This window comes from Megachile rotundata, chromosome 4 (assembly GCF_050947335.1).
Source record: "Megachile rotundata isolate GNS110a chromosome 4, iyMegRotu1, whole genome shotgun sequence".
In the NCBI taxonomy this organism is placed as follows: Eukaryota; Metazoa; Arthropoda; class Insecta; order Hymenoptera; family Megachilidae; genus Megachile; species Megachile rotundata.
The window spans coordinates 14,166,057-14,189,622 of record NC_134986.1 but is presented as its reverse complement, the minus strand read 5'-3'; the positions used below and the strand labels follow the sequence as shown (position 1 = coordinate 14,189,622).

The window sequence follows — 23,566 nt, the reverse complement described above, 5'->3', positions numbered from 1 at the left end:
CATACCCCATAAGACAAAACCACCCCATAACACCGACGTAACGATGATTTCAGACTCTTGGCCGAGAGTCTGGGCTATCGAGAGGACTCTACCGATTGCACGGTGCCCTGTACTCCTCCTAGAACAGAGGAGGACATCTACAACAGCCTTGACGCGGACTTCTTCGCGAAGAAAGAAGATACCACGGTGCAAGGACACCCGTTGTTGAAGGAAATCCTGTTCAAAGAGGAACCTCGATCCAGTTGCAGCAGCAATTCTTCCTCGTCGTCCTCCTCCTCCTCTTCGTCCTCGTCGAGCGCTTCCTCGTCGCCGGACCCGATAGAACTCGAGAACGGTTCTCCGTTGAGGAACTTGCTGTTCAAGGGTGCACGAAAAGAGTTCACCGACGTGACCAGGACGAACTCGAGCCTGAAGCTGGAGAGAATACAGGACGAGGTCAGGAATCCTCTGCAAAAGGAGGAGGAGCTTTTCAAGGACGGGCAAAAGAGCGACCATCAGTTGCTCAGGGAGGTTCTGAGGGACACCAGCTTTCAGAGGAAGTACAATCTGAGACCCGTGGATCTCGGGAGCGTCGGGACCGGGTTCGTCGAAGACATGGAACCCGGCGAATGCGTCGGGGACCTCACCAGAGAACAGATCGAACCCGTACTCAGCTTGGCCATACAACAACTGCAGAAGGACTTCGACAACACCTGCGTCGCACTCGGCATTCATCCTGGTGAGTGACATTTATCGGTTTCCTCTCTTCGACCTCTTCTACTATAATGACTATGCTCGTGACGCACTCGCGGTGCATGATAAATCTTTGTCACGTTTTCAATGCGTTTTAATTTTCAATTTTATTTATCAATTTATATACTTGATATGCAAACTCATCGTTGACAGGCATGATTATTTTTTTTATCATGAACATTTTTATTTTTTTTATTGTTTTGGTATTGTAGGAATGGTTAGGTTTGACGCACCTCATAAATCGTAGTGAAACCCTATTAATTGAGACTCTGAGAATATACTGTATATCCGTATAATTACGCGAGAAAATGAGCGGGAAGTAGATTAAAAAGACAAACCGATGTTATTCCAGATAATTGCAATTACGGTAAGCAGTTTTTACCGCGAAGCGAACGTGTTAATTATCAGCGAGATTTCACAGCAATTTGTCGCCGTCCTTTGAGACTGGAAAAATCTCGGAGTCGTTATCGCGTTTAATGACCGTTGGGTTAATTGTCGCGTAATAAATTAATAAATTGTATCGAGATACACGGTGTTCCTAAGGCAATAAGGAGGTGCGTGAGCGTCCATTAGACTGTTAGACCTTGTTGCTACCTTGCCGCGGGCAAACGTGTTCGACGTTATCTTCGTGAACGTAGGAGCGACCGGTTCGACTATTAGTTGGTAGCATGATGTCATGCTCGGAATAAGTTACGAAGTCACATAGTGCTTTCACGAGAAGTTACGAAATTTCGAGGCTCTCCTCAAGGTCGCGTCTCGCTTCCGCTACTTTTCTAACATTTTCTTGCGAACCAAACTACTCATTTACAATCTTTAGATCTTAAGAAAAAAATAAGACCAACTTCAAAGAGAAGTTCTTTGTGGAAAAAATAAGAAAGTTAAAAAAAAATTGTCATTGTATGAGAGTTAATGTTTGCTTCACATTTGAATCCTTCTTTAATCTACTGATGTCGATTGTTTGAAATTCGCGCCAAAATTAAAATAGATCAATTTAAAAATGATCAATTGAATATTTAAAAAAGGAGATATACAAATATATACATCTTAAAACCGAATACATCTACCATTTAATTCATAAATATACAACAAAATCACTCTGATTAAAACAATATTTAAATGTTCATAATTTGACGCCAAATTCAAAACACGCTACGAGTAAATTAAGAAAGAATTCAAATAACATATACAATGTATATAAAAATCGACTTAAAAAAGAACAAATAATTACCTACAGATCAAAAATATTAAATCGACTGTACTTACTTAAATCAAAAATACTAAATCTTGTGGAGTATTGTTCATTGGTGGCCATAGTGGGTGACGTTCGAATAACACGCATCACGGCGGGTGAACTCGATTTCAAAGTAGCACAACGATCGACGGTTACCGACGAGAAATTCCAAGAAAAATTCTACCAGCAAAATCGAAAGTGACTCGTATGAATGGAACGCGTCGATCTCGAATATGTTAATAAAATACGTGTATCGGACAGAAACGTAATCAATTGCGGCAGGAGTAGATTAATCACTGAACAAAATGGTACTAAGGGAGAAGACTACGCAATTTCTTCATTGTGGAATTTAGAGAAATTCTTTGTTGTTAAATTGTGGAAATTCTATAGGATTTTGGCTTTTAAGTTTTTAGACTCTGAGATTCGAAAATTGAAAAGTATACAGTACCATCATACATAGTATTAAACTTGCAAAGTCCCAAAATTTCAAAGTTGTAAATTTCAAAGGTTCAAAAGTCCCAAAGTACCCAAAATTCTTAACATCCCTAAAATTCCGAAATTCCAAAAATCCAACTTCAATATCTCAACATCTCAACATATAAAAAATCCAAATATTCAAAAAATCAGAAATCCAGAAATTAAAAAATCTCAGAGTCTACCAAAAGACCCAAAGTTCAGTTAAAAAAATGATACCCTACTTTATAGTTAATAATTTGACTAAAATGCTTGAAGCGTATTTACAGAGTAGTTAACCCATCGTTAAATAAAATTGCAGAGCCACGACGCTGGAGCGCAGCGGACGTAGCAGCTTGGATACAATGGGCCAGAAGGCAATTGCAGTTGCCCTCGGTGCCATTGGAGAGTTTCAACGTGGACGGTGCAACCTTGGCTTCCCTCACGGAAGAAGAATTCTGTCAACGAGCCCCGCAGGTGAGTTTCCCCCGAAAGAATCTTTACTGTACGCAGTTTCTGTCGCTGAGCGACTGGTCGTCTCGTTAAAATCGGCTAACGCGTAAGTCGCGTTTTCAAACGGTACCGTTACGCAATGCCGTTCGAACCGAAGAGCAACGATTATTCGCGGACTCGAGTGCCGTTTTAACGAACCAATTACTCTCTGGAATTTCGTGACGTTCTTTTAGTGATCCACTGGTGTAAATTTGAGGAATTTGGGAATTAGGTGAATAGAATTTTGAGAATTGGGGAATTTAGGAAATTTAGGAAATTTGGGGGATTTGAGGAATTTGGAGGATTTGGGGAATTTGGGAAATTTGGGAAATTTGGGGGATGTGGAATTTGGGGGATTTGGAATTTGGGGGATTTGGAATTTGGGGAATTTGGGATTTGGGGGATTTGGAATTTGGGGAATTTGGGATTTGGGGGATTTGGAATTTGGGGGTTTCGGAATTTGGGGGATTTGGAATTTGGGGGATTTGGAATTTGGGGGATGTGGAATTTGGGGAATTTAGAATTTGGGAAATTTGGAATTTGGGAGATTTGGAATTTGGGGGATTTGGAATTTGGGATATTTGGAATTTGGGGGATTTGGAATTTGGGGGTTTCGGAATTTGGGGGATGTAGAATTTGGGGGATTTGGAATTTGGGGGATTTGGAATTTGGGGAATTTGGGATTTGGGGGATTTGGAATTTGGGGAATTTGGGATTTGGGGGATTTGGAATTTGGGGGTTTCGGAATTTGGGGGATGTGGAATTTGGGGGATTTGGAATTTGGGGGATTTGGAATTTGGGGGATTTGGGATTTGGGGACTTTGGGATTTGGGGGATTTGGAATTTAAGAGATTTGGAATTTGGGAGATGTGGAATTTGGGGGATGTGGAATTTGGGGGATTTGGAATTTGGGGAATTTGGGATTAGGGAGATTTGGAATTTGAGGGATTTGGAATTTGGGAGACTTGCAATTTGGAAGACTTGGAATTTAGGAAATTTGGGGGATTTAAGAAATTTGGAAGTTAGGGAATTATAAATTTGGAAATTTAAATAGCAGTGAGCATTACCTAATACTTGGCAATATAGTGCGTGGCAAAGAACACCACAAGGTACAGTCAATAAAATAGCAAGATCCGATCATTAAAGGAACCCATAACAATTAGCATGTTAAGTTGATGGCGCATTCACTTAGCCGTAATATTCGGGAACGGTTTTACGACGAGCGTGTAGAATCGGTTTGATCGTTAATAAGAAAAGGGTTGAATCGAGCGGAGTAAATAACGGTGTAGAGAAGACTGTACGGAAATCGGCGATCGACAAGACTAAAAGCACGTATTCAGACGCACGTAGGAAAGGTATCGGGAGAATCCTGGTTCCCGTTAAACGGCACAAACCGTATTATTACGCCAGTTGCTTACTCACGCCGACGTTCTTGTGCCCCTTCGCGCCATGGATTACGAGGAAAGAACGTGGACGCACACCGATTTCCAGGAAATTCACTTTCACCGGACCTTGTCCGTGAGTGTTTCTCGGCTGACTCGCCGCCATTAGTTTCTTTATCGAACGAGCCCAGGATATCGTTTCATTCTTTTCTTCGTTCGAGTAACAACGGCGAAACCGCAACTCGCAATTTACTTCTAAACACGATCACCTTAGATCTAATCATTTTTTTTCGTTAAACTTTGTACAACTTTTAGTCTTCGAACGGAAAAACACTTAGAGTTAAACCGTAGCGCTTATTATTACGAGATAATGTTCTTTTTTTATAGGTTTGTATTAACTTTTTGAAATTGGCGCCAAATGTGAATTTAGATTGAATTCAAGAAAAAGAGGAACAGTGGAAGGAATAGAATAATTGAATTAGAATGAGATTATTGTTTAATATTATTGACCAACTTTTGTGTTCATGTGAATACGTTTTTAGCTTAGTAATATTAATCTTTTGAAATTGGCGGCAAATTTAAATATTGTAGTCAGTGATGTCATTGGTGTGCATGCAAGAATTTGACAACATCTGTATTCTTTTTTAACTCGATTTTTATATACATTATTAATGGTAATTTTCTGTTACATTGTTTCAATAATATTCAACTAATCAATTATTCAATTCTGTTTTAATTTTATTAGTATTTTCAATACTTTTCATCTGAAGTCCTTTGCACCTTTTTCAAAAAGTTTCGATATCTCAATCTCCAATTTTTATCTAACGTTTCAATTTTTCATTAATTTTGAACATGATAGTAATTAGAAAAGTTACATCAAATTAATTTATATAAAGTAGTAATTCTTCTTTTGAAGTCGGTTAGAAACGGAAGCGGAGTGTACTGTTCTTCCAATAGGTTTTTTATTATTCAATAACAGGTTCTTATCTTTCTTATAAGGCTTGTGATCTCTGTTTTGAATTCCTGGTTAAGACACCAGATAACCTCATTGAAAAAACACCTCGAGATAAAGCTTAACGAACCACGGACATCGTAAAATCCATGACCTTTGTAATTTTATAGACTTTTTCGTATCTTAGAGACCACCGATTAGATCGTGTTCGAGTAGCTCCGTAAAACCGCTAATTTCCAAATTACGACCGATAACGGGTCATCGGATTACGAGGATACTAACATTTCTAACTGTACATTATAAATTCTAATTTTTCAAATTCTATATATTAATAAACATAGTTACGAATAAACATCCACCAACGAGAACAGCATAACTCATCGTCGAAAAACAATAACTCAACCCAACATAAAATTATACATTCACTCCGATAAAGAATACATTCAATGTCTTCAACCGAAACGATAAAAAATCACGCATTCAATGTCTTCGAACCGGTAAAAGATTATACGTTAGTCTTCAATCCCATAAAAAATAATACATGCAATGTTCCGATAAAAAATGATGCATTCGAAGTCTCTCAACCCGATAATAGCTACTCGAAGTCGTTCGTAATCGTAGCCATTAAAATGTAACAGAAGTTAGAATTTTTGTGTAACAATGTCGAATACCGGAAGATCGAAGTAGCGAGCATAGCATGTTAGAATGATGATACGGGTGCATAATAGATTCAGTTTTGCCTCCGGTAATTGGATAATTGCAGCACAGTTCGCAACGACTGACTTAGTAACGTGGAATCATGATCGAACTCGTTCATGATCACTCGCCATAATTCGCCGGAAAAATCGGCCCCGCAGCCCGTTTGCCTTTGACCTGATATACCAAACCACCGGTTAAATAATTCATACCGTTCGTGAAACCCCGGAGAAGAAGAAGAAGAAGAAGAAGTCATTAATGTATTCCGCATTCGTTATGGAGGTTCGGCGTGCGAGCCGGCGCTATAATCGAACGCTGGGAATTCGATTCACGGAACATTTCCGAGGGATCGATGCACCGCTTTCCCATTGCCGGGACAGCGAAATTGCTCGGAGAGGAGGCTCGCGTGTTTATTTCGTTCGTGCCCCGAAGTTGCTACGCACGGTCGCGGTATACGCATTTGCATCTCGCGAATATGCAATTTTCTCCGTACTGACGGAATATGACTTGCATATCGTGCTTTCTGGAATTCGATACTTTATTGTTCTTGGGACTATGGGATTTTGGTTTCTAGGGAGATGGTGAGTTGGGAATTTGGGGAGGGGGGTGTTTGGGAGGTGAACGCAATTTGAAGAGTGGGGAATTTTGGAATGTATCTATTTGGGGAGGTGGGAATTTGATTATAGGTTGAAATAAGTGCCACCATCTTTATAGATTTAATTTATACATATGTAAACAGAGTTACACTTTGCAAATATATAATGAGAAAGAGAAAAAATAACGAATTAAGAGATACATACAGTTTCACATAAATATAACGACTAAACAGTTCGTGCAGTGGGGCGCGGACCGGTAACAGGAAGAAGATTGTTGATTATTTCATGCGATCCGTGGCGCCACTAGCATACGCGCCAAACAACCGATATTTTAAACGTCCACATTGGCTGCTTCCTTAATAGAATTTAGGGATATGGAAATTGGAGGATATGGGAATTTGGGAATGTAGAAATTTGGAGATGTGAAAATTTGGGAACGTGGCAATTTGGGGATGTGGGAATTTGATGACGTGGCAATTTGGGGATGTGGAAATTTGGAGCTGTGGGAATTTGGGGATGTGGGAATTTGGAGATGTGGGAATTTGGGAATGTGGGAATTTGGGGACGTGGCAATCGGGGGATGTGGAAATTTGGAGATGTGGGAATTTAGGGATGTGGGAATTTGGGAATTTGGGAATTTGGGAATTTGGGGATGTGGAAATTTGGAGATGTGGGAATTTGGAGATGTGGAAGTTTGGGGATGTGGGAATTCGGGGACGTGGCAATTTGGGAATGTGGAAATTTGGAGATGTGGGAATTTAGAGATGTGGGAATTTGGGAATGTGGGAATTTGGGAACGTAGCAATTTGGGGACGTAGCAATTTGGAGATGTGGGAATTCGGGGACGTGGCAATTTGGGGATGTGAGAATTTGAGAATGTGGGAATTTGGGGACGTGGCAATCGGGGAATGTGGAAATTTGGAGATGTGGCAATTTGGGGATGTGGGAATTTGGGAATATGGGAGTTTTTGGATATAGAAATTTGGGGAAGTGAAAATTTGGAGTCATAGGAGTTTGGGAGTGTAGAAAATTGAGGATATGGAAATTTGGAGACCTTACAATTTGAGGACCAAGGAAGTTTGACTTCTTAGCTATTTGAGCACTTTTGAAATTTTGCAATTTACAGATATAGCCCAATGCCTCTATAATAATAGTGTAATGTCTCAAAGAAGATTATGAGATCCCACATCTCCATTGTCTCCCATATTCCCGATTCCAGTCTCCTCAACATCAAACAACAGGATCGTATGGCGTATATATACGTCCGCAGACGAGCTATTTGCCCGGCAGAAACGATCGAAAAGTGGGTCAACCGAATGCCTGGCTTGCTCGACTGCCTGTTGCGTCTCAACAGAGCCGCTTTCTCTTCTCTCGCGGCGCAACGACTCCGTCGATGGAATTCTAACGCTTACGTATCCAGTATTCCCCTGTAGCTACCAACTTCCCCTTCCTATGGGTTTTCTACTTTTCACGCATTTTCCTCTTATCGCTTTCCTTCTTCCCCCTCTATCAGCACCATTGGGTTGGATCGATTGAAACCATCTATTAAATGTTATTTTAGAGAAATATTTTGTGTTTTATTTGTGGAGAGATTTCGGATTTTGGGGATTTGTTTGAATGGGTAATAAATTTTTAAATTTGGGAAGTTCAGAATTTCAAAGTTTATAAATTTATTTTGTGTTATGGCTGTGGAGAGATTTCGTAATTTACAAGTTTGGGAACTCGATAATTTCCTAATTCGCAAGACTAAGGATTCGATAATTTCCTAATTCGCAAGATTGAGAATTCGATAATTTCCTAATTCGCAAGATTGAGAATTCGATAATTTCCTAATTCGCAAGATTGGGGGTTCGATAATTTCCTAATTCTCAAGTTTGAGAACTCGGTAATTTCCTAATTCGCAAGATCGAGAATTCGGTAATTTCCTAATTCTCAAGATTGAGAATTCGATAATTTCCTAATTCTCAAGCTTGAGATTTCGTTAATTTCCTAATTCGCAAGATTGAGAATTCGATAACTTCCTAATTCTCAAGCTTGAGATTTCGATAATTTCCTAATTCGCAAGATTGAGGGTTCGATAATTTCCTAATTCTCAAGCTTGAGATTTCGATAATTTCCTAATTCGCAAGATCGAGAATTCGGTAATTCCCGAATTCTCAAGATTGAGAATCCGATAATTTCCTAATTCTCAAGCTTGAGATTTCGATAATTTCCTAATTCGCAAGATTGAGGGTTCGATAATTTCCTAATTCTCAAGTTTGAGAACTCGGTAATTTCCTAATTCACAAGATCGAGAATTCGGTAATTCCCGAATTCTCAAGATTGAGAGTTCGATAATTTCCTAATTCTCAAGCTTGAGATTTCGATAATTTCCTAATTCTCAAACTTGAGATCTCGATAATTCCCGATTTCTCAAGCTTGCAAACACCATAATTTTAATATCCAAAATTTGAGAATTCGATGAATTAAAAATTCAGAAGTTCGAAAATTCGATGAACCCCAAATTTTCAAATTTAATAATTCTACAATTTCCAAATTCTCAGATTAAAAAATTTCAAAACTCCAAATTTACCCCCCAAAAATTAAAAAATATTTTTCAAGATCAATCCTTCAAATGAAAATAAAATAAAGAAAAATTAGTTTCATGTCCAAGTGAAATGTACCGATCCCTAACGACTGCAGCGATTATCCGTAACAGCCATTCGAAATATTCCATTAGCTCTCGGAACCGAGTGCATTTTCCATTCAAGTTGTTCCTCGATGTTCCAAAGTAATTGCATCGTGTTTCACGGTGGCTCCAAATTATTCGCTCGAAAATGTACAGTTATCGTTAAGTATTCCAATTCTGTCCGTGTACGCTTTTGTTGGTCGTTCCGCCACCTTGCGTTTCTTCTTATTTATCTTGGGCTTGTTCGTACGGTTACCGTGAAACTTAATTGTTTTACATTACCACGGAACTCTTGCGGGGTGCTATTAATCTCCGGCTATGATAAATTTATCTACTCGACTCTTCCTGACTTCTTCTTCTTCTCTTCCCACCAGTTCCCTCTCCTTACACCGCCGAACACATTCTTGGAACTTCTTACAATACCGCGGTAGAAGGGGTACTACGCTATTTCTGCAAAATGGACACCGCACACGGTCATTAGAGATAAGATGGTTTTTAGAGATTGCGGGAGAAAACGTCTGGAGAAAACGACAAATTAATTTGATTAGTTTGTTAAACTCGTTCGTTTCGAGATTCGACACGCGATTACTGGGGAAAACGGAGGAATTTTAAACGGAGACGCAACGGTCTACTGATATATTTATAAGATACAAACCTATAATTAATGTTTACTGGCTACTACAGTTTAAAATACAACTTTTCATATTTTTAATACATTTTGCTTCTTCTTGAAAAAATTTTATTTTATTTAAAAATTTATTATGTCCTTATAAAATTTTTCTTGTTTTTGGAACCTTAAAAAATTGTTTATTTTCTTTAAAAACTTGTCAGGTTCTTAACAAATTTTTTAGGTTTTTAGAACACTTGTTATGTTCTTAAAAAATTGTTTATTTTCTTAAAAACCTTGTCATGTTCTCAACAAATTTTTCATATTTGTAGAAAATTTTTCATGTTCTTAAAAAATTGTTCATTTTCTTAAAAACCTTGTCATGTTCTCAACAAATTTTTCATATTTGTAGAAAATTTTTCATGTTCTTAAAAAATTGTTCATTTTCTTAAAAACCTTGTCATGTTCTCAACAAATTTTTCATATTTGTAGAAAATTTTTCATGTTCTTAAAAAATTGTTCATTTTCTTAAAAACCTTGTCATGTTCTCAACAAATTTTTCATATTTGTAGAAAATTTTTCATGTTCTTAAAAAATTGTTCATTTTCTTTAAAAACTTGTCATGTTCTTAAAAAGTTTTTCATGCCTTTAGAAAATTTTTCATGTTCTTAAAAAATTGTTCATTATCTCAAAAACCTTGTCATTTTCTTTAAAAAGTCTTCATATTTTTAGAAAACTCGTCAAGTCTCTAAAAAATTGTTCATTTTCTTAAGACACATGTCATGTTCTCAAAAAATTGTGCATATTTTTAAAAAAACTTCTTGTGCCAAAACTGACGAGCAGCTGATCAAGAAAAAGACGATGATAAAGTGTTCACTGTCTGGGTTATGAATGGGTGTTATAAATAATTGCAATTTTTGTCTTACTACCAATCACTATTATTAACGTGGCTGTTTTTTTGTTACCGACTACCATTGTCGATGACGAGAATTAATTTTTTGTTACCAATAACCATTATCGATTCCGAACACTTTCGGTAACGTAACTGCTATTGGCACGACTGATAATTATCGTTCATTGGAAGCATAACATTAATTACGGAACTTATAGGTACATTTTGTTAAGTGAAATTGGTTCGAGAGTTTATGAAACAAGGAACAGAATAAATTCTCCTGAACAAATATTTCTGATAAAAATTGTGAATAATGCCCTATAGTTTATTTAATTTTGTGGCGACCTTACGTTGTGCAACGATGTTCAAATTTTTGTACATAGCTGGAACATAGAGTGATAAAATTTACAAAAGTATTTTAAATAATATTTGAATAAAAAAGGAACAATGTGAGAAACATTTAAAACAGAAAGAATAACAATTAATCACGATACTTAAATTTGTACAATATTGAAAAATTTTAATAAAAGAGTACTATTATAAAATCAACTTCGTGCCAGTATTAACAACCAGTCGCAGTATTTAAAATAATATTTCTACAAAAATATTTCAGATAAATTTAAATAAAAAAGTAACATTTCACGAAATATTTAAAACAGACCAAAAATTAACAAAGAGATGCAATTTCTGTTGCAGTGTGGAAGTATTTTGCATGCTCAGTTAGAAATCTGGAAGGCAGCCGTGGAGGAATCTCCACGTAACACACTGGCAGCTTCCTGGAGTCCCGCAGGCGTAGTTCAGACACCAAGCAACAACAGCAGCAGTAACAGCAACAGCAACAACAGTGCCTCATCCCCTATCGGGAACGCGGCAGCCGTCAGCGTTAAGGGCTCTTCCTGCAGCGTCGATTTCTCTGACGGTGAGTCAACTGATAAATTATATTTAACTATAATACCCTGAAGAGATACGTTACGATGAAATATAACCACGATTGTTTCTCGTTTAAACGCCACAGCTTTGCGCGTAACCTTACAATTATGCGTGCTAACAGAATCTTGCTGATAAGACACACGATATGCACGACACAGAGATATCGGACCGTTATCGACGCGGTTAATCGAGCCAAAGCGTAATTACTCGACGCGCCGACTGTAATTACGGACATCAGTATGCTAAGCGCGAGTTGTAAATTAAATGTCGAGTCTTTGTATCCAGGTTGTGCGCAGGCAATAATTAGGAGGTCGAGAAAATATCGGTGCCGTTTTGATGGGATCAGAAGTTTGGGCAATGTGGACGTAGGGGTTAGGAGTAGGGGTTAGGGGTTAGTCTCGCTATATGGCCTAGTGAGAGGTGGTGGATAGAGAGTGGACAGAGCAATGTATGTGAATTTGTTACATGCAATGTTTTATTGTTTAAATTCTGGTATTTCAAGCTTGATAATTGGAAATTGAAAATTTGGAAATTTAGGGACTTCAGAAATTACAAGATTATTTAGTTATGTGTCATACAAAGAAAGTCTACGTTGCGCTCAAGTGTACCTGCTGCCAGTCATGTACTTACTGTCCACATACTAAAGTTAACCCTTCAATTTATCAAAAAAAATCACCAAATCTGACTAGAAATTTTTTCTAATAGCTAAAAAGACTCGCACTAAGCGTGAGGCCCCTATTTTTCCAGACGAAGACGAAGACTGCGGTTCCTCCCAAACCGGAGCGGGCGGTGGTGGCGGTGGCGGTAAGATGCGAAACGGCGGATCCCACATCCACCTGTGGCAGTTCCTGAAGGAGCTGCTGCAGAGTCCCGGTGTCCACGGTTCGTGCATACGCTGGTTGGATCGCGGCAAAGGCGTGTTCAAAATCGAGGACTCGGTTCGAGTGGCCAGGCTCTGGGGCAAGCGGAAAAATCGTCCGGCCATGAACTACGACAAGCTGAGTCGTAGCATCAGACAATACTACAAGAAGGGTATCATGAAGAAGACGGAGCGTAGCCAGAGGCTCGTCTATCAGTTCTGCCATCCTTACTGCCTTTAAAACGATGGGTCCCGTTAAACCTTTGCTCTCGCTCGAGGTGTTACCGCGGTTATCGCGAACACGGGGCAAGTTCGCTTGGATCGGATCGGGGCCTCGTCCGCTACCAAACGATTCGTTCGAGTATTTATTAAGTATATAACCAGTCGGGGTAACGTTTCGTCCTTTCGACAGCAAAGGGTTAACGCCTCTCCACCGATTCCGGGCACCGAGGCCGTCCACAACCGGTGCCCGGCGTTCATCGAAGGGAACCAGCTTCCGATTCCCTTTCAACGTGCAATCATTTTCAACTTAACACGATATAACGATGGTGTGCCTGTCCTGTTGCGTGCGTGCTCTCGGTGTGGCTGATTAAAAGAATCAGTAACGGAGGTCGAAGGTAAAGATACGATCCAAACGTGACGACGCGTGGTTCAACGTGGACCAACGCTTAGACACGCTTTGGGTACCATTTAGTACGCCCGTTTTGGGCGAACCCCGAATTCTCTATTCCCCGTCCCCCATTTTCTTCCACCAACCTTTCTCTCTGTCTCTGTCCTAACCTCTCTCTGTTGTAATATAATCGAATATCCGGTAAAAAGTAAGACGCGATCCACCATTTCACCGCGACGCACCGGTCGCGTCTTGTGGTTGGGACGACCGCAGGGTCGATTTCGCGATCTTTCGACTAGTACGTCTGGTCACGGGATTCGCGTTTACGATGGTTTTTTCATTACTTTTTTTTGCCGATGATAAATTTGAGAACGATGATCGCGTGCCGACGCGTCGATGGCGGCCAACACAACCGGTATATTAAGCACAGCTAATACTAACGTTATACTAATACGGTAATAATAGAGTAACCATGCTGAGTACACGGACGAGTATGGCTACCTTATACGGAAAATGGCGGCGGATTTACCTTACCACTAATTTTCCAGCCTTCAAATTTGAATCTTAAAGGACATTTTAATAAATGTTTGAAAATTGAAAGATGTTTCAAAATATCTTTGAATTGTTAAATGTTAAAACAATTAGTTTTTAACATTTAATACATAACCATGTAGTACTTGCAAAAAGTTTGTAAGCTTAGAAATTTTTAACTTAAAGAAACTTCAGATGTTTATGAATTAACAAATTTGTAAACGAATATTGATGATCTAAAAATTACAAACACACGAATAAAAGTTAAATGTCCAAAAACTTCAGAATTGACAAATCTAAAAATAAAAAAGGTTCAAGTTGTAAATACTTAATTTTTAAAAAATCGAGGATACTGCCGTCAAAGGCCAACCCGAAGTGTACTTATCCCCAGATTCGCGAAACATCGATTACCCAAGATTGCGCTAACTCCGCGTTCTCACTAACCATAGTATAATCTAGTAACGAGCTAATGCAGCTATTAAATCGGTATCATATACCGTTGTACTGTTATTAGTTTGTTACCGACGCACCACACCGCTGTTCTTCCGCGTTGGCACGCGACACTCGCGATCTGTACCCGTCGAAAGATCGACGCACGATCGACGCGCTCGATACCTCGACCGGAGGTACGTCCGGCGAGTTTCGAGTGTGCGGCTTCTACGATCCCTCGCTTCGTTGCTCGAGAACGGAGAAACAACGAGGAATAAGCGAAGTAAGTGAAGATTTCGTTGGAGAAAAGGGAAGAAACTGCTCTTTCCTCTCTGTTCTCACGATTGCTTACCAGCGCCGGTCGCCGGAGCCTCGAGCTGAATCCGATCTATGGATCCACGATCTAGGAACACGGTCAGCCAGCGGAACCATTCGCTGCTGCTCGATCCCGCCATTTTTTCCCGAAAATCTACCTGAAAACTCTATTTTTATACCGATATATTTTTCGAACGTATTTTCATGTGGAAACACAAGTGCCTTAATCGTGGCGAATCCTACTTGCAGGGACGGCTATGAGGGTGCAAGACTATGACTTAAGAGGGTGCAAGATGAGTTAAAAGGATCAAGTCTATTTGCTTTTTTAACGGGTGTAAATTCGCTAACTGAATTTACCGGAGTGAAATTTTATTTTTCCAAATTTTGTCATCAATTTGAAATTCACCTCTTGTGTACCAAGTTCGATGAAAGAAAAAAGGAAAGAATTGAGAGAATATTTATTTTCTTTTCCATTGTAAAGAGATTCCTTTTGAAAGTGAAAGAAAGCAAGTTTCAATAAAAAAGCCGTCCCTGAAGATTTTCAGAACGAAATCCCGACAGAGGGATGCGCCGAGCGGAGCGGAAAATTTCGCTCGTACGGCGTGAAACGATCGACGCACGATCAATTCGTCCTAGGATACTCAGTCACGCCTCCCTTTCTCGAAGGGCATAGAATTTCCTCGAGAAGGTAGAAATAAAAACGGTTGAATGGCGATCGTGGATGGCTCGAGGCGCGAAAGTTTTGCGCGGCTGGTTCTGGTGATTTTGGTCCCATATATCTATGATATATTAAACGTTGTATGTTCCATGAACGATCTAGCGTGTAAGTTCAATTTAGGCGTATAAGCATCACGGCGACTCACGTGAGTCGCCTGTTAAGTTACTCGAAGAGATTTCTGTCTTTTTTTTTCTTCCCCTTCGACTCGTTCCCTTCTATAACCGTTAATCGATCATCGATAGCGACTCTTAACTTTCCGAAACATTAACCAGTTTTTTTGTTAAGATTTTATTTAAACGAGTACTTGAATTCCTGCTGATCACTGATCTTTATCGATATTTTGGAGATGAGGTCGTGTGAACAGCTGGAATTCGATGGTTTGTGGATACAGTGGCGGGTAGGATCCCTTCGTAATTTAGAAAATGCAGGTTTTAAAATATTGTTAATTGTTGTGTTTAATTTGTCGCTAATTCTTGGTAGACGTTTTGTGAGACAATATAATTTTATTCTTAATAATTTTCTCTTTATTGTTACGTTTTGTTACGTTCATCTAATGTTACGTTTTGTGGAGGCGCGTCAACAAAATGGCGGACAGATACTTGGAATTATGGGACGGACCAACTGTGTGTCTTGGAAATTACAGAAGGTAATTTAGAAATATAGAAATGTGAGTGTTTGTACATTTGGAAAAATGTTAGTAATTTAGAAATTTTTACAAACTTTCAAAATTAGTAATTTGGTGATCCAGCAATCAACTTCCAATAAAAACTTGGAAATTTGAAAAGTTGAAAAATTAAAGAATGCCAAAGTTAAAAAATGGTAAAGAGGAAAATATTAAAATCTGGAAGCTTGGAAATTCGAAAACTTGAAAAATTGAAGAATACCAAAATTGAAAAATTGTAAAGTAGTATATATTAAAATCTGGAAGCTTGGAAATTCGAAAACTTGAAAAATTGAAGAATACCAAAATTGAAAACTTGTAAAGTGGTATATATTAAAATCTGGAAGCTTGGAAATTCGAAAACTTGAAAAATTGAAGAATGCCAAAATTGAAAATTTGTAAAGTGGAATATATTAAAATCTGGAAGCTTGGAAATTCGAAAACTTGAAAAATTGAAGAATGCCAAAATTGAAAAATTGTAAAGTGATATATATTAAAATCTGGAAGCTTGGAAATTCAAAAACTTGAAAAATTGAAGAATACCAAAGTTGAAAAATGGTAAAGAGGAAAATATTAAAATCTAGAAGCTTGAAAACTTAAAAGCTTCAAAACTAAAATACCAAAATTGAAAAATATTAAAAAAGAAAATATTGAAATCTAAGAACTTAAAAATTTTGAAGTCATAAAATTTGCAAACTTAAAATCCCTGGACCTAAAAAATATGTCTGCAATTCAGCTATCCAACAGTGTTCCAATTATTCGATATCACCAATCCAAAATGAGGTTATCTGTCCCAAAAACAACTAAATCCAGTCTCAATAATCGATCTCATTTAACATCGAAACTACGAAGCGATCTTAACTACCCAACCGCCACTGTACATGTTTATTTAATGCGATTTTATCACGTTTATTTAAGAACTCACCCAGTTGAAGCTAGTTCTACTAACTCTCGAAACGTTTCGCTCACCGAGATACGGTTGTACATAAAATACTCGGCATAATCATTTTGTACGTTCGCGTTTTTCTTCAATATTTTTTATTTATTTAACCGAGTTTGTTCGTAGCCGTATTAATATATATACATATACATATATTTTATACGTAACTATATATATATACATACATATCGTTAGAAAGTTCTGCGTAAGACGTCGAGGTCGCATGACTGGTTTCGATTTCGCGTTTGGCGTCGAGCATTGTAAATCGAACGTTGGAGAACAAAAGGGTGATGCAATTAAATTGCAACGATCGAAAAGTATGTAGTTTGAAAATGTTCTTTCTTCTTCTACAAGTGCAATTTTCCGCTAAGTGTTCGGGAAATTCCTGTGAATTGTTCGTTAAGCCAAAGAATGTGGCAGTCTAGGGGTGCTGATATCGATCAATTATTTCATCGATAGATAATTATGGGCTTATTGAACTTCACTGTGAGTTCATGTAATTTAATTACACTTTAGTTTTACTGGGTTGTAATTTGAATTTCACTGTAATTTAATTACTTTTGACTTGATGATGAAATTATTTGAATTAGATAGCGGTGCAGTTTCAGTTAGATGGTGATTTAATTATGTTTCAAGTTGAATTACAAGGTAACTTAATTATGTTTCAAGTTGAATTACAAGATAACTTAATTATGTTTCAAATTGAATTACAAGATAACTTAACTGCGTTACATAGTCACATAATTACATAGTTACGTAATTACTTTTCAATTACAGAACAATTTAATTGCATTATAATTTGAACTGTACAATAACTCAATCATTTCGTAATTTATTCTAAATTCAATATAACATATATTTTTCTTCGATATATTATTGCACTGAATCAATAATATTTCGATAATATCGATATTTATCGATAACGTAGTCGATATCAGCACCTCTGAATCGGTTCGATTATTTCCTCGAAACCAGCCGAATCTTTCGCTTTAGCACTAATCGGAAATTAAACTCTGAAAATATTTTTTCTATGGTACATTTGCATGAGCGTAGCCAAAAGCAAAACTAAGGAGGGTAAACTCCCTTACAAAATAAGTGCCCTTAACACCACTCCAAAAGAAAAAGTAAAATTAAAATCGTGATTAATAATATTTGATACATGTACAATTTTAATAGATATACGAAAATATATTTTTGTATGATATACAAAAATTTGATAAAGCATATATTGTATAAAAATCTGTAAATCGTAAATAAATCAGTAATTAACTGATGTTTAGTACAAGTATGTTATATAAAAATTAATGAATTGTACTATCTTAACGCAACGTAATAAAAATAAATTATATTAATTAATATTTGAAACAATTGTATTGTACAAGTATTAATAAATTGTATTAACTAATACAATTGTGCTGCACAAATAGTAAATCGTACTAACTGTTATTTAATTACATAAAATCAAATAAATTGTGTTAACTAATATTTAACACAAAATAATAATAAATTGTATTAACTAATATTTAATACAATGTACTATAATTGTATTAACTAATATTTAATACAATCGCAATACAAAAGAATGAATTTAAAGTCTCTTAAAAGTGGTTACATTTACCATAAAAAATAAAGAACCCCATCAACTGGCTACGCCCATGAACGCTAAAAGAAACAGTTTAAGCTTTCTTCGCATAAGACGCAAATGCAAATTTTCCCTCGATATCGAGCACAAACACCCATCAAATTTATCCGAAATCGAGACACGTTTAAGAAGGTCGAAGCCGAATATGTAAATTGGCGGGAATATTCGATTGCAAATGGCGCGTACGCGGTAACGTCGATTCGAGAGCGATTCTCGTAAAGTCGCGAACGAATACCGGGTCGAAATCGTGTCCCCGAAGCATGTCGGTTAAACGACGCTTTAATAATCTCCATAAAATTCGGTGTTATTAGAAATTGAAGGCGACGACTGTTCGCTTCTTATCAAAATTACTTCGAAATACCTGTTCCGCCACTTTTCAATCTCTCCCGAAAAACTCTTTCGTTCGTCGACGTAATTTCTCAGCTCGTTGCAAATCAACGATAACCGTAAACTATTCTGGATTATCAGTTTCGTTCGGCAGTATTATCGATTCCGATCGGACACCTCTCGGATTTACCTACACGCCTTTTAGCGGTCTTGCGCAAACAACAATATTTCGGAATCGAAGGAGAGGACATTTTTCTTGTGCTTTTTTAAGCGGGAGATTTATTTGAACGATTGACAAGTTGCATTGATTTTGTCCTGTGTGAAATGAAAATTCTTTCAAGTGTCAAGAAGATTCGATCATTTGATTCGGGCTTTGCATTTGGAGTTAACTGTATGATGTGTTACATACATCAACGTATGACGATTTGATGTATTGCATATGTCACATGCAATTGTTTAATGTATTACATATGTTAACATATGATAATTTAATGTATTACATACATTATCATATAAGGATTTAATATGTTAATGTATGTCATACATTAAATTATCAAACATATGTGGAAATGTTGTGTAGCAACATATGTGAAAAATATGAATCGTCATATGTGAATGTATGTAATGTATTAAATCGTCATATGTGAACATATGTAATATGTATATTAAATCGTCATATGTGAACATATGTAATGCATTAAATCGTCATATGTGAATGTATGTAATGCATTAAATCGTCATATGTGGATGTATGTAATGCATTAAATCATCATATGTGGATGCATTACGTACATTACCTTATTAAATCCTTATATGTTAATGTATACATACAATACATCCACATACGACGATTCAATGCATTACAAAAAGAGGAAATTTTTCAAATTACAACTCGTAAATGACAATAATTACCAATATAATTATAGAATATAGCTACCAATTAAGCTATTCAGTAGATGATATAATAAAAAAGGAGATTTAAAAAGTTTATATCGACTGGCTGTTAAGAGCTGCTTAATTAACTTTTACCAAAAAACAAGAGGCAATCATGCATCCAATCGAGGTGTTTTATAACGCTTCGAGATTGGAAAATATAAGAATGTTTTTTAACTTGTTTTTTTTTAACACTATGATTGTCAAGGACGTGATTAAAATTTATTTAATTCTAAATTTGAAAATTTGAAATATGAAACTTGGTAACTTGAAAATTTGAAATTCGAAAACTTGGAAATTTAAAAATTCAGAAACTTGAAAACTTGAAAATTTAAAAACTTGAAAAATTCAAGAAGAATATTTAGAAAATTTCAAATCTTGTAAATTAAAAAATTAAAAAACTTAATTTCTAAACTGAAGAATTAGAAGACATAAAAATAGTCGAAATTTATGAATCTCCAAATCATATTTCAATTTACCCGAATAAAAACGCGTGTAATTAAAGCGAAAGAAGAAGAGTGCTTCCATATTAGACCAGTGATTCTCAGCGAAGCGATTATTCGCTAAACATTGTAAATAATCGCGAAACGACGATACGCGAACGCATTATTTATATCCAACTTAATTAAGGGTTAACCTTGTTTATTTAATTAGTATTAAGAGTTGTTTCTTTACTACATTAAGGTCGATCTTGTTGCGAGTTTATTAGGTATTTATACTAGCATCGTTTACATCATTGTTTCGACTGTTCCGTAATGAGATTAATTCACATTAGACACATCGAACCGTTATATTATTAATTATTAATAACGGAGGTACCGATGTCAATACATGAGTTGGTGACTGACGATGAGTGAGGCTGACGAATTTAGAATTTAGTTCAATTCTTATAGTAATTCTTCAATTGGTCAGGTTAGCAAACAAGTGTTGTTTAGGGTCACATTTTTGGAAATTCGGAAGAATTCGAGGTTGCAAAATTGCGAATTCGGGAGATGGCAAGTTTGGGAAATTGTAAATTTGGGAGATTGTAAGTTTGGGATATTGCGAATTTTGGGGGATTTCGAATCCGGGAGATTTCAAATTTGGGAGATTGCAAATTCTGGGGATCCCAAACTCGGGAGATTGCAAATTCGGGGGATCCCAAATTTGGGAGATTGCAAATTCGGAGGATTCCGAATTCGGGAGATTGCAAATTCGGGGGACTTCGAATTCGGGAGATTCCGAATTCGGGAGATTGCAAATTCGGGAGATTCCGAATTCGGGAGATTGCAAATTCGGAAGATTGCAAATTCGGGAGATTCCGAATTCGGGAGACTGGAAATTCGGAAGATTGCAAATTCGGGAGATTGCAAATTTGGGAGAGTGGAAATTCTGGAGATTGGAAATTCGGGAAATTGGTAATTCGGAAGATTGGAAATTCGGGAAATTGGAAATTCGGTAGATACCAAATTCGGAAGATTGCAAATTCGGGAGATTGCAAATTCGGGAGAGTGGAAATTCGGGAAATTGGAAATTCGGTAAATCCCAAATTCGGAAGATTGCAAATTCGGGAGATTGCAAATTCGGGAGAGTGGAAATTCGGTAGATCCCAAATTCGGAAGATTGCAAATTCGGAAGAGTGGAAATTCGGAAGATTGGAAATTCGGGAAATTGGAAATTCGGTAGATCCCAAATTCGGAAGATCCCAAATTCGGAAGATTGCAAAATTCGGAAGACTGTAAATTCGGAAGATTGGAAATTCGGTAGATCCCAAATTCGGAAGATCCCAAATTCGAAAGATCCCAAATTCGGAAGATTGTAAATTCGGTAGATCCCAAATTCAGAAGACTGCAAGTTCGAGAGATTGCAAATGAAATTTTCAACAGTAGAACAATTGACTCTCACAGTCACGCACACCAATTTATCCCAAAAGCAATGACATTCTTCAAACGTCTGTCAAGTGATCGATATAGTGCTACTTGCAGTTCAACAGTTAGTTATCCTTGTCATTATTCTTGTCCTTATTATTGTCATTATCCTTGTCATTATTTTTGTGACTATCATTGTCATTATTATCCTTATTCTCATTTCCCTATATAAAACTCTAAATGCTTACGAATACAGCTTCTCTTACTTACTGTTAACATCAGGCGCCAACTTATGTGTTGACATCGGTACACTCATCGACGGCGTAACACGTGATACCGGTCAATGTATGTACACGCATATTTTTTATCGTATGCCGACGTTCTTGCTGTCAGGATTTGGAAGCGAGATACTAACACGAAGCAGAGATAAAAGGAAAAAAAATAATAAAAAAAAACGTGCTGCAAAACCACCAAAAAGTGCATTTTCATTTAAACCTTGCCTCACCTCGTAAACGTTTCGCAACCGGTACTTTAATGACGATCGAAGGACACGAATTTAATGTTATAAATTTGGATCCTATTCAACCTTCGTTCGGTTTATGGCCTTCTTTTTATTGTTGCTCTGTTACTCAATAATGCTCGAGTGCATAAAAAGCCCATTAATCTCGAATTCGTTGTTCCGATCTTTGATATATTTCGAGAATAAAACGGTCACCGAGGTTTGCGTGGATGAGCAATTTCTTGATTCGAAAATTTATGCTCGTGAAACTTGTGGGATGAAACTTGCGTTGGATTTTTAGTGGGCCACTCTGTGTTTGCTGCTTTCCTAATTTGTACATTCGTGATTCTTTTTTATTTTATATTTCTGTGTTTTTAGATTTGTGAAATGTCAAATTACCAAGCTTTTGAATTTGCTAATTTTCTAATTTTCAAGCTTTTAAATTTTCAAGTTTTTATATTTTCTAATTCTCAAGTTTTTACATTTTCTAATTTTCAAGTTTTTATATTTTCTAATTTTCAAGTTTTCATATTTTCTAATTTTCAAGTTTTTAAATTTTTTCATTTAGCAACTTCTAATTTTCAAGTTTTTCTAATTTCTAATTTTCAAGCTTTTAAATTTTCTAATTTTTTATAATTTTTAATTTTCAAACTTTTAAATTTTCTAATTTTCTAGATTTCATGTTTTAATGCTGCAATTCAAATTTAAATTGAATAATTAAAAAATCTGAAAATCATAGAATTGCTCAAGCGTTACCTCCATAACAGACAACCATGTCTGAAAAGAAAAAGCGAAAGCAGTTTGAAATTGTGGGCGAGTGAAAGTCCAGAAATTATGCGAACCTAATCGAGGATAAATTCGAGTGCCTCGTCACGATTATAAAATGTTTTTGCGGCTATCGCGGATGGAATTAAATCATGGAGAAATTGACGCCACTAACGAGGAACTGGAAACATCATAATTTGTATGGATGTTTTCAAAAATTATAATCGAATCGCGTTAAATAAACGAGACGCTCCAAGACTTCTAAATCTCTAGACCTTCAAATTTTCAGATCTTTAAATTCCTAAATTTCTAATTTTCAAAATGCCTAAATTCTCTATATTCATAATTGTATGAATTCCAAATCTCTACATCGACCAATTCCCTAGATCCCCGAATTCGCTACTTCCCCGAATTCCATAGATCACCGAATTCCCTAGATTCTGAATTCTCTACGTTCCGAATTCCCTAGATCCCGAATTTTCTATATCCAGAATTTCCTAGATTTCGAATTACATAGAACCCGAATTCCCTAGATTCCCAAATCCCAAGATTCCCGAATTCCATAGACCCCGAATTCCCCAGATTTCCAAATCCCACTCTCCCTAAATTCCACTCTCCCCAATCCCCAAGATTCCCGTATTCTGTAGACCCCGAATTCCCTAGATTCCCAAATCCCACTTTCCCCAAATTCCACTCTCCCTAAATTCCACTCTCCCCAATCGCCAAGATTCCCGTATTCTGTAGACCCCGAATTCCCTAGATTCCCAAATCCCACTTTCCCCAAATTCCACTCTCCCCAAATTCCACTCTCCCCAAATCCCAAGATTCCCGAATTCTGTAGACCCCGAATTCCCTAGAT

The 23,566-nt window shown here is 37.0% G+C and overlaps 1 protein-coding gene across 4 annotated transcripts in view; it reads left to right on the top strand.

Moving 5' to 3' along the window:
* The window catches only part of Ets98B (DNA-binding protein Ets98B), a 93,057-nt gene that overhangs the window by 60,199 nt on the left and 9,292 nt on the right, over positions 1-23,566 (top strand). For 2 of the 4 annotated variants that reach the window (XR_013038134.1, XM_076531451.1), the window contains exons 3-5: positions 54-718; positions 2,739-2,893; positions 11,398-11,620. Coding sequence is in view for 3 of the 4 variants with exons in the window: in XM_076531451.1 (XP_076387566.1) it covers positions 54-718; positions 2,739-2,893; positions 11,398-11,620 (1,043 nt within the window). In the remaining variant the exon portion in view is untranslated. Of the gene's footprint in view, positions 1-53; positions 719-2,738; positions 2,894-11,397; positions 11,621-12,336; positions 21,921-23,566 lie in introns of those variants that run through there. The other 2 variants (XM_012287002.2, XM_003704002.3) reach the window with 2 other exon arrangements.